We start from the raw sequence: 16,151 nt of genomic DNA, 5'->3' as shown, positions 1-16,151 counted from the left end.
TCGGCACTCTGACCGTGACCGTGCTGCCCTGACAAATCCGGGCAGCGGGAAGAAAGGGGAGATTTGGCCCCCGACTTGCGTTGGTGGGTACAACCACCACAAAGAGGCATCCTCGATAGTTTTTGATGGATGGTATGAAGTGACAGTGGGGTAACAGTTGGACACAATAAGCAAGGGAATGCGCACAAAGATAAGATAGACGAAGGGATGAAACACAGCAACCTGCAGAAGTAAGGGGGTTAAAGAGTGTTGTGGGAAAGGACAGTGGATGATATGAGATGGTGCTGCACCACCTGCTTGAAGCTTTGTAGTGGGGGGGCCTATGCACTCAATTTCAAGTTCGTGTGCAGTTCATGTTGATTTTGGGCAACCACTATAAATGTATTCTACTGGGTCCTACTAATCGGAAAAATGATGTCGCCATTTTTTTCTGTTGACCTTTAGTGACCTTGACTCAAGGTCAAAGTTCAAACGTCATTACAGTGACCATACTTCATCCAACGTATATCAACCTGGGTACCAAAATGTGGTAAATTTCACAAGGAACATTGGTTATGACATTTGTTTCATCATTTGACCTTTAGTTTTTTTGCAATATGCAAATGAGCTAATTAGAGACAAAAATATGCATAATTAGCATACCCTGTTAAACATATATCCCGGTTATACATATAATGGCTAGTACATCCCGTCTCCAGAAAATGTTAATCGTTAGTAATTAATCACAAATATATCCTGGGTCCGATTAGCTGACTGATGTTGTCAATATTCTTGTGACTTTTGTGACCTTGAACGAAGGTCAAAGTTCAAAGAGCATATTTCGGCCACAATTCTGCATTACCATGATTGTGTTCCTATGTGCATCTAATGGTTATTGTTGACACACATTGAAAAAAAATTTGCACCGAGTAAACTGGAAACATGTTTTTGCTTTTAGATTAGCTTCTTATATTGTTCACAACAAAGGATCTTCATAATCTTCTTCTTCTTCTTCTTCTTCTTCATCAATCCCAAAAGCATGTCCGTGGTCATTGTTAGTACAGTTGTCATCATCTGCACCACACACACACATCTCTATGCAGTTCATATTCTGTGATCTGCAAGAGCAGTGAGAGCTGCATTTTGTTGTCGTACATCCACACTTAACTAGGTGAGTGATGGCATATGGGGCAGGAAGTTGCTTTGTTGAGATGGCCACCAGACCATCACCTGCCACTTTCCACCCAAAGTCTGTAGCAGGTGGGAGCTGTGGGTCAGGCACGTAATCTTGGTTCCACACCATCGCTTGGTAGTGGGCACGCGCGATAGCTTCTTCCAAAGCTCCTCGAGTAGGCGGAAACTTTTGAGCTTCCGATTGTTTCTTTGTGAACAATCTCCAGCGGAGGTCGCCAACATTGGTGATGGATGTCCCTGGCTCGTACAACTGACAAACAAACTCTTCTAGAGCTGCAATTGTTTCTGATGATGGTCCATTACGATTACCAAGAGATGCAAAGGCAGATACCACATCAGGGGAAGATTTCATCAGTGCATGCCAGCAGCTAAGCTTACCCGTGGCAGCAAATCTGCCAGTTTGATCTGCTCCAGAGAACGCATGAAAGCCAGGTAGAGCAGCAACCATTTGGTTACCCAGTGCATGAAATATGGGTGACAGCGGGATAACATGTTTCTTGTTTCCTGTCCCTGTCAGAAAATATGTCTTTGCATCGCTGTGGATAACGTCTGATAAGCAGGACTAGAACATCTGTATCTGGGGACATAGTACGTTCGATCCAAGTTATCATTTGAAAGTATTAAATAATTTGACTTACCAATGGGCACTAATAAAAATCAAGATATGAATGAGGTTGACTGTAGACCTACATGTAGATACTACAGGTCATTGTATCTTACAAAAGCATTAATTCTTTATCTTAACAGGATTGGAGTATATGAATGAATGATCGTTTTTTAAGGCCATTTTCCCCACTAGAGCGGGGGTTGGCCTTGCGGGCCCCATGACAATCATGGTTTCCTGTTTGAGGTAATGTTTTTATGGCCGGATGCCCTTCCTGACGCCAACCCTTGGTCGCCTCTTGCGATGCGCAGGGATACGGTGTACCTATTCTAAGCCGGGGTACACACCGGGATCATTCATCCCAGCAAGCTGGTGCTCAATTTGCCGACCTCGGAAGGATGACAGGCTGAGTCAACCCCCCTGGCGTTAATTCAGCGATCGACCGGGATTCGAACCCAGGATCCTAGGATCCCAAGCCGGCACCCTAACCGCTAAGCCAACACCAGGCTTAACAGGATTGGGGTCCTTCCCTGAAAAGAGCAAACAGAATATATGTGTGACGCGAACAAGCAAAATGATTTGGACAACTGACAGAATCAATTTTGTGTTTTTAGGCAACAAATTAAATGTTAAAAATACTAACAATGGCTAAAAACCCGACCAACATGAGCAAATGAGCATGATGAATGAACAGTATAAAGAAAAGCATTGGGAACTTGAATCCAAAAATCAATATTCTAGACATCCGATTTATTTTGCTTGATCGCATCACATGGTTAAAATGACATTTGACATTTCACCTTGGGTCAAGGTAAGTAAAGTCAAGTACATGTCAAAGGTCAGTTAATATCAAGAACATGTCAACAGAAAACAATAAGCAACATATTTTTCCAGTTTAGGATCCAGCAGAACACATTGGTAACTGGTAACTAATAATTAATGATGGTAACTAATGATTGGCATTCAATAATAATGCGAAGTGATGGGATTTACGTGTATGATGAAGACTATATGTTAATTATGCATATTTATTCTCTAATTAGGTCATTTGCTTATTAATTTGCATATTGCAAACATCTGAGAGGGCAAATGACAAAACAAATGTCATAATCAATGTTCCTTGTGAAATTTGCCACATTTTGGTACCAAGGTCGATATAATTTGAATGAAGTATGGTCACTGTAATGACGTTTGAACTTTGACCTTGAGTCAAGGTCACTGAAGATCAACAGAAAAAAATGGCGACATCATTTTTCCGATTAGTAGGATCCAGTAGAATACATTTATAGTGGTTGTCCAAAATTAACATGAACTGCACACGAACTTGAAATTGAGTACATAGGCCCCCCACTATTGGAGGGAAGAGTGAGATAGACCTGTCTCTAGAAGGTGGTTCCGCAGTCAGGAGAAAGTGGGGAATGAAATAGTTGAGGTGCGGGCAATGAGCAAGGATTTTAGAGGTTTAACCAGGATGGGATTACTGGAAGAACACGTTCATCCTGGAGTTGCCGGGGAGGGTCAGATGTTTGATAAGGCCTAGGGAACTCGACTGGAGGAGAGGCCATTTAAAAAAAAAAACAGAGGCTATCAACCTGCCTGCGATGTGTGAGCAACATACCATAGCAACAGCCCTCTTCACAATGGTCCAAACTCCCCTCCCTTCTTGCATACGGCTAACAGTAAGCATTAGATGGCTCAGAGGTTGTCATCATGTCCTTTAAACACTTTTAGTTGGATATTTTGCTCTGAAATCCCATATAGCAAATGTGAGAGGTTATTTGGAATCCCCTAATGCTGAGAACGAGATGACAATAACTTGAGACAAACCCGGAAATGCAGTGCAAGCACTTCCGGCAGAGAGAATGTCCATGTGCGACCACCTGAAACAACGAGGACGAATAGGCAATGTCTTATATGACAAGGTGGTGTTGGTGTTGGGCTAGGTCCCTGGTGTTGGGCTAGCGGCTAGGGTGCCGGCTTAGGATCCTAGGGTCCTGGGTTCGAATCTCGGTCGATCGCTGAATTAACGCCAGGGGGGTTGACTCAGCCTGTCATCCTTCCGAGGTCGGCAAATTGAGTACCAGTTCACTGGTAATTCCCTGTTTGTCGTTAAAGGTGGCAAAAAGGGTTGGCGTCAGGAAGGGCATCTGGCCGTAAAACATTGCTTCAAAAAAGGGGACCGAAAAACGACAACAACCACGGTTCCCGAAAAAGGCCAACCCCCGCTTTGCGGGGAAAAATGGCCTCTAAAGGTGGTTATTTTTTTTTATTTTTTTATATGACAGCCTGAGTGAAACCGTTTCTGACATGCAGCTTCAATTTCCCCTCGACTCTATCGAGAGAGTGATTCTGTGCCTGCATGCTGGTGTTTAGGCCTTGCTAGAAACGAGCATGTTTACCCTGCGCACGAAGCGAAAAGCACAGTTAAACAATTGGTTTACTTCTGTCTGTCCATCCGTCCATCTGTCCATTCACCAACGTCATTTATGATCGAGGAACAACTTTATTTCAATTGAATGTTATATTTTGAACACGAATCGGAACATGAACCTGTAGTTTAGCAGTACGTACTTTGGCTCTGAATTTGTCCGGATCGTACATGCGCAGAGAGAAATGAGGTAATTCTTTTACTCTGTCTGCCTGGAAGTCAAACAAAATTGAAAATCATTCCCAAAAGGAAACTTACCGTTTTTAACGACGTTATAAAGGTCACAAACAACATGCACAAATAACTAATATAACATGTTAGATAAGGTGGTGTATAAATAGCCACTGTGTTATTGGCATTTAAATTCTGGAATCAATTTCTTTATATGAGCTTTAAAATTATTATTTTATTTCAATTGAATTACATATCTAAGCACTTTATTTAGAACACGACTCGCCTTCTTGTCTCTTCCAAAAAACCCCAGTTATCAGTACTTGGACATGTTAAATAGGGTGGTCTACAACTGCATCAACAGCACTAAACTTGCGGAATTGTTTTTATACGAGCTTTAAAAAAATTATTTTATTTAAATTGAAGTATATATTTAAACACAGTAGAACACATATCGCCTTCTTGTCACTTCCAAAAACCTCCAGTTTTCAGTACTTGGACATGTTAAATAGGGTGGTGTCTACAACTGCATCAACAGCGCTAAACTCCTGAAATTGTTTTTATACAAGCTTTGAAATCATTATTATATATAAATTGAATTATATATTTAAACACTGTAGAACACATATCGCCTTCTTGTTACTTCCAAAAAACCCCAGTTATCAGTACTTGGACATGTTAAATAGGGTGGTGTCTACGACTGCATTAACAGCACTAAACGTGCGGAATTGTTTTTATACAAGCTTTGAAATCATTATTATATATAAATTGAATTATATATTTAAACACTGTAGAACACATATCGCCTTCTTGTTACTTCCAAAAAACCCCAGTTATCAGCACTTGGACATGTTAAATAGGGTGGTGTCTACGACTGCATTAACAGCACTAAACGTGCGGAATTGTTTTTATACAAGCTTTAAAATCATTATTATATATTAATTGAATTATATATTTAAACACTGTAGAACACATATCGCCTTCTTGTCACTTCCAAAAACCTCCAGTTTTCAGCACTTGGACATGTTCAATAGGGTGGTGTCTACAACTGCATCAACAGCGCTAAACTCCTGAAATTGTTTTTATACAAGCTTTAAAATCATTATTATATATAAATTGAATTATATATTTAAACACTGTGGAACACATATCACCTTCTTGTCACTTCCAAAAACCTCCAGTTTTCAGTACTTGGACATGTTAAATAGGGTGGTGCACAACTGCATCAACAGCGCTAAACTCCTGAAATTGTTTTTATACAAGCTTTGAAATCATTATTACATATAAATTGAATTATATATTTAAACACTGTAGAACACATATCGCCTTCTTGTTACTTCCAAAAAACCCCAGTTTTCAGTACATGGACATGTTAAATAGGGTGGTGTATAAAACTGCATTAACAGCACTAAACGTGCGGAATTGTTTTTATACGAGCTTTAAAATCATTATTTTATTTAAATTGAATTATATATTTAAACACTGTAGAACACATATCGCCTTCTTGTCACTTCCAAAAATCTCCAGTTTTCAGTACATGGACATGTTAAATAGGGTGGTGTATAAAACTGCATTAACAGCACTAAACTTGCGGAATTGTTTTTATATGAGCTTTAAAATCATTATATATAAATTGAATTATATATTTAAACACTGTAGAACACTTATCGCCTTCTTGTCACTTCCAAAAAACCCCAGTTATCAGTACTTGGACATGTTAAATAGGGTGGTGTCTACGACTGCATTAACAGCACTAAACGTGCGGAATTGTTTTTATACAAGCTTTGAAATCATTATTATATATAAATTGAATTATATATTTAAACACTGTAGAACACATATCACCTTCTTGTTACTTCCAAAAAACCCCAGTTATCAGCACTTGGACATGTTAAATAGGGTGGTGTCTACGACTGCATTAACAGCACTAAACGTGCGGAATTGTTTTTATACAAGCTTTAAAATCATTATTATATATAAATTGAATTATATATTTAAACACTGTAGAACACATATCGCCTTCTTGTTACTTCCAAAAAACCCCAGTTATCAGCACTTGGACATGTTAAATAGGGTGGTGTCTACGACTGCATTAACAGCACTAAACGTGCGGAATTGTTTTTATACAAGCTTTAAAATCATTATTATATATAAATTGAATTATATATTTAAACACTGTAGAACACATATCGCCTTCTTGTCACTTCCAAAAACCTCCAGTTTTCAGTACTTCGACATGTTAAATAGGGTGGTGTACAACTACATCAATAGCGCTAAACTCCTGAAATTGTTTTTATACGAGCTTTGAAATCATTATTATATATAAATTGAATTATATATTTAAACACTGTAGAACACATATCGCCTTCTTGTCACTTCCAAAAACCTCCAGTTATCAGCACTTGGACATGTTCAATAGGGTGGTGTCTACAACTGCATCAACAGCGCTAAACTCCTGAAATTGTTTTTATACAAGCTTTAAAATCATTATTATATATAAATTGAATTATATATTTAAACACTGTAGAACACATATCGCCTTCTTGTTACTTCCAAAAACCTCCAGTTATCAGCACTTGGACATGTTCAATAGGGTGGTGTCTACAACTGCATCAACAGCGCTAAACTCCTGAAATTGTTTTTATACAAGCTTTGAAATCATTATTATATATAAATTGAATTATATATTTAAACACTGTAGAACACATATCGCCTTCTTGTTACTTCCAAAAAACCCCAGTTATCAGTACTTGGACATGTTAAATAGGGTGGTGTCTACGACTGCATTAACAGCACTAAACGTGCGGAATTGTTTTTATACAAGCTTTGAAATCATTATTACATATAAATTGAATTATATATTTAAACACTGTAGAACACATATCGCCTTCTTGTCACTTCCAAAAACCTCCAGTTATCAGCACTTGGACATGTTCAATAGGGTGGTGTCTACAACTGCATCAACAGCGCTAAACTCCTGAAATTGTTTTTATACAAGCTTTAAAATCATTATTATATATAAATTGAATTATATATTTAAACACTGTAGAACACATATCACCTTCTTGTCACTTCCAAAAACCTCCAGTTTTCATTACTTGGACATGTTAAATAGGGTGGTGTACAACTGCATCAACAGCGCTAAACTCCTTTTCTTTCTTTTTTTTCTTTTTTTCTTTTTTTTTTGTATACAATATCGAGGCTCGTGAAAGAGCGAACATTAATCACACAGAAAGACAAACCGACACATAAAACATATAACATAGGGAGCGGTAGACAAGATGGGGAGAGAGGGGGAAGGACACAAACACAACATTTGAGAGCAGGGACCGAGAGACATGGAGACATCGAGAGATCTGAGAGAGGGCGAGGGCTTTGGGGGGGGGGGGGGGCGTGGGAAGGGGGCAGTGCGAGAGGTATAAAACATATGGACACTGCCAGGACTTCCAGGAAAGAAGTTGGAATTTCAAACAAGGTGGATCTGGGGTGAATTAGCGGGGGTAGAAAAGATCAAGGTTTTGGATGGGGGAAGATAAGAGATGGTGGTGAACAGCTGTTTTAAAGACCTGGAGGGAGGAGTGGGATTGAAGGGAGTGAGGGAGTTTGTTCCAGAGGCGGGAGAAAAGAGGAATGAAAGAGTGAAGGTGAGCGGAGAGCCGAGATTTCGGCAGTTTAACCATCAGAGGGTTGCTGGCAGATCTTGTGCGACCTGTAGGAATATTTGGGGGACAGAGCACAGAGAGAGCTGGGGGTGCAAGGCCGGAGAGGAGTCGGTAGAAGACAGAAAGACCACCTACCTGCCTGCGGTGAGTGAGTGAAAGGCCCTCAGAGATAGCTTCATCGCGGGAGATTCCAATAATTCTGAAAGCTTTGGTTTCAACAGCGTGAAGCCGAGCTAGGTGTGAGGCAGGAGCACCGGCCCATAGGGGAGAACAGTATTCCATTGAGCTGCGGATGAAAGCCTTGTATGTGGTGAGGAGCTCAGGTGTGCCGAGGAAGGACTTCGCACGACGGAGGATGCCCAGTCGGCGACTGGCTTTGGAGGCCAGCTTGGAAATGTGGTTTTCCCAAGAAAGATCATGGCAGATAGTGAGACCCAAAATCTTGAGCGACAGAACTTCTTGGAGAGGATTGTTGAGAAAGTAGATGGGAGGGTTGTCCAGTCGATCTTTTCGGAGAGACATAGTAAGAGTGTGAGATTTGTCAGGATTGAAAGACATGTTCCACTTGTTTGACCAGTCTGTGATTTTGTCCAGGTCTTCAGAGAGTGAGGAGGCAGCAGACTGCCGATCTGAGGGAAGAGGAATGGAGCGGCAGAGAGTGGAGTCATCAGCAAAGAGATAGAGAGGATTTTCGAGAGAGTCAGAGAGATCATTGATGAAGACCAGAAAAAGCACGGGGCCCAGAACACTGCCTTGGGGAACTCCAGCCTGAACAGGAAGAGGAGATGAGAGAAACCCATTCAGGGCCACACGTTGACGACGACTAGAGAGGAAGTCCGCCAGCCATGCGTGGAGATTTCCATGGATACCAAAGGAGGAGAGTTTGGTGAGCAGAGCGGGGTGCCAGACCGTGTCGAAGGCACGTGATATGTCGAGGGAGACAGCTCTAATTTCCTGTTTGGCATTGAGGACCTCCATCCATTGTTGAGACAGCAGAAGCAGCATGTCCAGAGTAGAGTGACCTGGTCTGAAACCAAATTGATGATCAGAGATCAAGCCATTGGAGAAGAGGAAATATTTCATATCAGAAGCAATGATGGATTCCATGACTTTGCTGATAATTGGGAGAAGGCTGATTGGTCTGTAGTTGCTAGGATCTGTTTTTGCACCTTTTTTGTGCAAAGCGATGATGTTGGCTGATTTCCAAGCAGATGGCAGTTGACCTTGAGCAAAAGAGAGGGTGAAGAGAACAGAGAGAGGGTGAGATAGAGCAGCAGAGCAGGATTTTAGGACCCGTGGGCTGATGCCATCGGGTCCAGTTGCAGAATCAGAGTCGAGGGTTGACAGAAACTTTTCCACCTTGTCAGGAGGAAAGGACACGGAGTCCAGGAGCAGCAGGGTACGACTGGGTATGGTGGGTACAGAGAGGGATGGGTTTGGGACACAAGATTTAGAGGCAAACACAGAGTTGAGGCATTCAGCTTTTTCACGTGCGGAGTCAGCTGTGTAGCCGTTTGAGGTAAGGGAGGGGATGGAGGGGGAACAAACACCAGAAACGGATTTGACCAGACGCCACCAGGATTTGGAAGAGGGAGACAGATAAGAGAGTTCGGTCTTGAGAACGGAGAGATATTGTTTCCTGGCTCTCCTGAGGGTGGACACACACTTGTTTCGGGCTTTGTGAAAGGAAATGAGATTTCCTTCCGTTGGATTTGCTTTCCAGGAGACGAAGGCAAGTTGTTTCTGGGCAACAGCCTCACCACAAGATTCCGTGTACCATGGACGGGAGGAAGGGTATGACAACTGAAGACGAGATGGGATAAATCTGTGCATGAGAGAGAGCAATTTACTTTGGAAGAATTCCCAGGATGAGTTGATGTCAGAGGTGGTAGAGATGGGAGACCAGTCCAGATGATTGATGGCTGCTTGAAGACCGTGCCAGTTGGCCTGAGTGAAATGCCAGACTCGTCGACGCTGAGCAGGCTCCCTGAGGATGGTCAGAGAGATGTCCACTTTAACAAGGACATGATCAGATGTTCCGATCGGAGCAGAAGAAGAGCAGCAGACATTTTCAGGGAAGTTAGTCATAACCAAGTCCAGAAGAGAAGATGTTCCGTTGACTGAGATCCGGGTCGGGAAATTGTTTTTATACAAGCTTTGAAATCATTATTATATATAAATTGAATTATATATTTAAACACTGTAGAACACATATCGCCTTCTTGTTACTTCCAAAAAACCCCAGTTATCAGTACTTGGACATGTTAAATAGGGTGGTGTCTACGACTGCATTAACAGCACTAAACGTGCGGAATTGTTTTTATACAAGCTTTGAAATCATTATTACATATAAATTGAATTATATATTTAAACACTGTAGAACACATATCGCCTTCTTGTTACTTCCAAAAAACCCCAGTTTTCAGTACATGGACATGTTAAATAGGGTGGTGTATAAAACTGCATTAACAGCACTAAACGTGCGGAATTGTTTTTATACGAGCTTTAAAATCATTATTTTATTTAAATTGAATTATCTATCTATAATTCCAGTAATCTCTGTTTGTACGTTTGTTTGTCTGTGACCGCTGTTTCTCGACAACCACGGGTCCGATATACTTTTAACTTGCCAGGTATATTGCTGGGGACCCGAGGATGTGCCTTTTCAAGGTTTCATATTAATCGGACAATTACTTACCGAGCTATGTCCAAAAAACGATTCAACCAATCAGAGAGCAGCGAACTATCGCGTGTGCCGAACGTGGCGGACACACTCTGCCTCGGATGGCACATTTGAGAGCGTATTCATTTATTTCACGTTTGCAAACTATGTTGGCGTTAAACTATGTTTTAAAACTAATAAAAACGAATTTGCGATTCATTCGCTTTCCTGCGCGTTTGTGCACGCGATGGCGATTTCTTTACCAAACTCCGGAAGCCGTTCGCTTTGGACCAAACCATTTCATGTAAATAGAGGGGGGGGGGATATAATTTTAGATATAGATATAGTACGGGCAATGCCCTAGTATATTTAAACACTGTAGAACACATATCGCCTTCTTGTCACTTCCAAAAATCTCCAGTTTTCAGTACATGGACATGTTAAATAGGGTGGTGTATAAAACCCGCATTAACAGCACTAAACTTGCGGAATTGTTTTTATATGAGCTTTAAAATCATTATATTTATATATAATCTATCTATAATTCCAGTAATCTCTGTGTGTGTGTGTGTCTGTGTGTGTGTCTGTGTGTTTGTTTGTCTGTGACCGCTGTTTCTCGACAACCACGGGTCCGATATACTTGAAACTTGCCAGGTATATTGCTGGGGACCTGAGGATGTGCCTTTTCAAGGTTTCATATTAATCGGAGAAGTAGTTACCGAGCTATGGCGATTTAGCCGTTCGCCGTTCGCTTTGGCTTTGCGAATGGACCAAACCATTTCATGTAAATAGAGGGGGGGGGGGGGGGTTCTACCGTACTCGCAAGCCGTTCGCTTTGGCTTTGCGAATGGACCAAACCATTTCATGTAAATAGAGGGGGGGGGTTCTGTGGTCGTTACTGCCACGTGGTTTCAAAGTTTTTTTTTGTTGTTGTTGTTTGCACGCATGTTTTTTTGCACCCACGTACGGGCACGCCCTAGTAATCTATAATTCCAGTAATCTCTGTGTGTGTGTGTGTCTGTGTGTGTGTCTGTGTGTGTGTCTGTGTGTGTGTCTGTGTGTTTGTTTGTCTGTGACCGCTGTTTCTCGACAACCACGGGTCCGATATACTTGAAACTTGCCAGGTATATTGCTGGGGACCTGAGGATGTGCCTTTTCAAGGTTTCATATTAATCGGAGAAGTAGTTACCGAGCTATTGGTAAAAGTAACGCAAGCCGTTCGCTTTGGCTTTGCGAATGGACCAAACCATTTCATGTAAATAGAGGGGGGGTTCTACCGTACTCGCAAGCCGTTCGCTTTGGCTTTGCGAATGGACCAAACCATTTCATGTAAATAGAGGGGGGGGTTCTGTGGTCGTTACTGCCACGTGGTTTCAAAGTTTTTTTTTGTTGTTGTTGTTTGCACGCATGTTTTTTTGCACCCACGTACGGGCACGCCCTAGTTATATATAAATTGAATTATATATTTAAACACTGTAGAACACTTATCGCCTTCTTGTCACTTCCAAAAAACCCCAGTTATCAGTACTTGGACATGTTAAATAGGGTGGTGTATAAAACTGCATCAACAGCACAAAACTTGCGGAATTGTTTTTATATGAGCTTTAAAATCATTATTATATATAAATTGAATTATATATTTAAACACTGTAGAACACATATCGCCTTCTTGTCACTTCCAAAAAACCCCAGTTATCAGCACTTGCACATGTTAAATAGGGTGGTGTCTACGACTGCATCAACAGCACTAAACTTGTGGAATTGTTTTTATACGAGCTTTAAAATCATTATTTTATTTCAATTGAATTATATATTTGAACACTGTGAACTCTCTAGTGTTACAAGTTTTTGGACCAATTGTGAGGTTTTTGTTTTTTTGTATGTTACCTCCTCCCTGTCACCTCGTCGATCTGCTGGTACCGATTCAGAACCTCATAGACCACCCCATTCCATTTAAACAAGAATGTTAATCAGAGAAAAGAGCTCCAAACGTCATTCTTTCTTGTGTGTTTGTCTAGTTGCATCTTTTGTGTTTCTAATATCAACATTTCTCTGTGCAGACTTAAAAGCCAAGTTCTCTGCAATCATTTGCTCCCATGAGTGAACGATTTATCATCTGTGCTTGCCTGCGTAACAATACAATCCATGCGAGTTTGTCGAAGTTAACATTCGCTGTTACAAGTGGATGAACAAACGAATATGTTATTGCATGGGAATTGTGACTGTAAATAAATTTGCAGTGACATAAATGTTTATTTTTGTAAATGCTCTGGCTCCATTCTATCCCCTGTGCAAGTTTGAACTTGCTCACTCAGAGTAAATCGCTCATCACGTTCGTCAGGGCTACTTCGCTCGGCTAATCCTTGCGATTGGATGGCAGCGAGTTGGTCTTTCAGGCCCATCAGGGATATAGCCTAATCATTCTCTGGGGGAGGTCAATTGGTCATCTGGAACCGAGTCAACAATGATTTAGACCAATATGATGTCAGTTTAAGCTAGAACGGCCTACAGAGCATACCTCCTCCAGGCCGGAACGTTTTGTATCCCACTCATAGGCCAGATCTGCATCCGGATCTTCACCAAAATCGAATCATTTTGTCCTTGTCACACACCCAACCTGTCCACCAAGTTACGTCCAAATCCGTCCATGCCTTTTTGAGGTATCCTGCTCACAGACAAACAAACAATCAAACAAACAAACAAACAGGAATGTATAAGTACATAACCTCCATCCATCTCTGGTGATACAGGTAATTATAGGGCAGATATTGGAAATGTAAATCTATTTTAAGGGGTAAAATTTAATGAAGGAATGCTTCTTTTTTTTTTAAACAGGAGGATCTACTCTCACAGTGGAGCTGACAGACGCACACACGCACGCACACAAGCATGCACACACACACATGCACACGCACACACACGCATGCACACACACACGCATGCACACACACGCATGCACACACACGCATGCACACACACGCACACACACCACAGCCACCGAGCTTGGGGAAAGTGCTGTCACCTCCCTGGGCACTCCTGTACCCGTGACGTCACAACAACGGTGCCACCTTTCCCACCGCACTGAGCGGGGCATTTCCTAAGGAGGAATTTCCTCCTTTGGGGATTGTCCTTAATTTGCCCTTAACCTTTTAATGCTGAACCCTAAGCAAGGAAGGGGCACGCACCATTTAAAAAAGTCTTTAGTATGACTCAGTCTGGATTTGAACCACCGACCTCCTAGACTAGAAGCGGATGCTCTAACCGGATCTAGGTTACATCGATTAGTAGAATATTCAACAAAAAATAGACATTTGAACATAAATCAACAATTCAATGCTGTGACACATGTGCAGGTACATTACTCACGTTTTGTGCAGGTACACAGGTACATTACTCACCTAACAGCTCGATGATCATCAATTCTTTTTTTTATTTATAATCAATACTACTCCATTTTGTTTTAACCCGATAAAACTTCTTTTTTTTTTTCTTTTTTTTTAGTCCTTGGACCACGTGCTCTGTAAATTTTGGAATTAAACCATTTGATTACGATTACAAAACCTCAGATCAGCAACCCACCCTGCGAACTCGATGGGAAAAATAGAAATTTTTTTTTTTTTTTTTTTTTTTACATTATCGCACAAAAGGTCACGAGACTATAAGGTCACGAAGGCTTACAAAAGGTCCAATCAACAACCAGTCAATGGCGCGCCCATGTTCGTTGTGTTCCCCGTCACGCGAACTTCGTGGTCCACAAGGAAACGGACAAATGTGAGGATCGCATGATAAGTTGCTTGGGAGTAGATTAGCCTGATGAACACGTAACTTTGTCAGACTCGGATAGACGACGTTTCGTGATATGAAAACAAACGCCGCAGCCCTTGGCGAGGGTACGTCGGAGGGGTCGGGTCCCTTACGAGGATGAATCAAATTGCGAGGATGATGAGGACCGAGGGAGGGCGGAGGAGGGAGGGATGAAGTCGTTGTTAAGAGGGTTAGGAAATTGCGCACGAACCCGAGGCACGAACACACGATGGGACATTACGAGGCACGCTCGGGCTCTTGTTATACATCCAGTTCTCTGAGGTAATTGCATCAAATAAAAATCATTAATAACAATTGCCATTGTACTTCCAGCGTGCGACGCGAAAAAAGTGCAATCGACAATTATTACAATCCAAATGGCTCCATTATATGTACTATGATATCGCCTCACCTGCGACGCCTCTATCTCCCCGGGTCGTTCTCTCAGCAACACAGGAGAGTGCGCGTGCCCGTTCTTTAACCCCGCCCCTTCGCGCGCTCCGTTTCTCTCTCTCTCCTCTTCTTCTTCTTCTTCTTCTTCTTCTTCCTTCCCCAGTTTTGCTCCTCCTCTACGTCGCTTTGCTTATAGTATATTCCATCTCATTATTATCTGCGTCAAAGCGCTCGTTTGTCGTGTTTCGCTTGGCTTGGATAACGCTTGTTCAGACCATTGGAGACAACAGATGTCCATCTATAAAGCGGATAAACATGAAGGATTACAAGAGAAAGGAAGGGCGATTGATTTGTTCAAAACACTCCTGGCTCATGATGCAGCGAACCCAGCCCATGGTCATGTCCCGTTTACCATATGTGCTCCTCTACTATCTACGCATGTCCTTGTATTCATGTGAAAGTATACACCGATATGTACTCGTCTTTTTGTCCACAATGTGATGCATGTAAAAGGTTCTCCCTGAGCTTAAGATCAATATGAAAAGTAAATGATGATGTGCAGTCACGTCAGTCAGTGTAAGGTCGATTCATGCAGCATATGCATATAATGTACAGTCATGTGGATTGAACATGTAGTTTGTGAAAACCCTTTTAATTGGTTTGGGATATTTTTTTTCTTACTCTTAGGAAGCATTTTAGGGTCTAACCCAATTTGTCCAAGGGTATTAAAATTCAGCCAGAGAGTTTGGTGTACTATCACGTGCTGGCCAGATGAGGCATGGCATGACAAAGGTAAAATGTGAAGAACTACATAGTGGTTTGTCAGTTAAGTTTACAGAAGCAACCTGCAGCATCAGCATCTTTACCTGTTCAGAGGAGAGTTTATGTGATGCTAGACAAATGTATAATTGAATCTGGACAAACATGTGAGCTCCCAGTTTCCATTGCTCACAATCAATTAGATGTGATGAGATCACATAGTTGAAAACTCGTTTTGCTGGCAAGAATATTAAGAGATGGGGTAGGGGTGGAAGGTGGGCGGTGGAAGTGGGTGAGAGAAAGAAGGGGGGAGGGAAGGGGAGAGAGAGCGGGTGGGGAGGAAGGAGAGATGGCGAGGAGAGAGAGAGAGAGAGAGAGACAAGAATAGCGAGGGGGAATGGGAGAGCGAGGAGGGGAAGGTGAGCAAGGAGGGGACGTTGAGCAGGGAGGAGTAGGTGAGGTGAGGGATGTGGGGAGAGGAGAGGGAGGGGGGAG

The 16,151-nt window shown here is 41.9% G+C and overlaps 1 protein-coding gene across 2 annotated transcripts in view; it reads right to left on the bottom strand.

The window, feature by feature from the left end:
* LOC137429183 (leucine-rich repeat and immunoglobulin-like domain-containing nogo receptor-interacting protein 1) overlaps positions 1-14,968 on the bottom strand; it is a 54,133-nt gene extending 39,165 nt beyond the window's left edge. Inside the window, exon 1 of one of the 2 annotated variants that reach the window (XM_068119182.2) lies at positions 14,917-14,968. Coding sequence is in view for 1 of the 2 variants with exons in the window: in XM_078779463.1 (XP_078635589.1) it covers positions 13,219-13,268 (50 nt within the window). In the remaining variant the exon portion in view is untranslated. Of the gene's footprint in view, positions 1-13,218; positions 13,392-14,916 lie in introns of those variants that run through there. The other variant, XM_078779463.1, reaches the window with a different exon arrangement.
* Positions 14,969-16,151: the final 1,183 nt, after the last annotated feature.

This window comes from Myxine glutinosa, chromosome 6, assembly GCF_964187855.1.
Source record: "Myxine glutinosa chromosome 6, kmMyxGlut1.1, whole genome shotgun sequence".
Lineage (NCBI taxonomy): Eukaryota > Metazoa > Chordata > Myxini > Myxiniformes > Myxinidae > Myxine > Myxine glutinosa.
The sequence above is the reverse complement of the archived record's forward strand: the minus strand, read 5'-3'. Positions and strand labels throughout refer to the sequence as shown.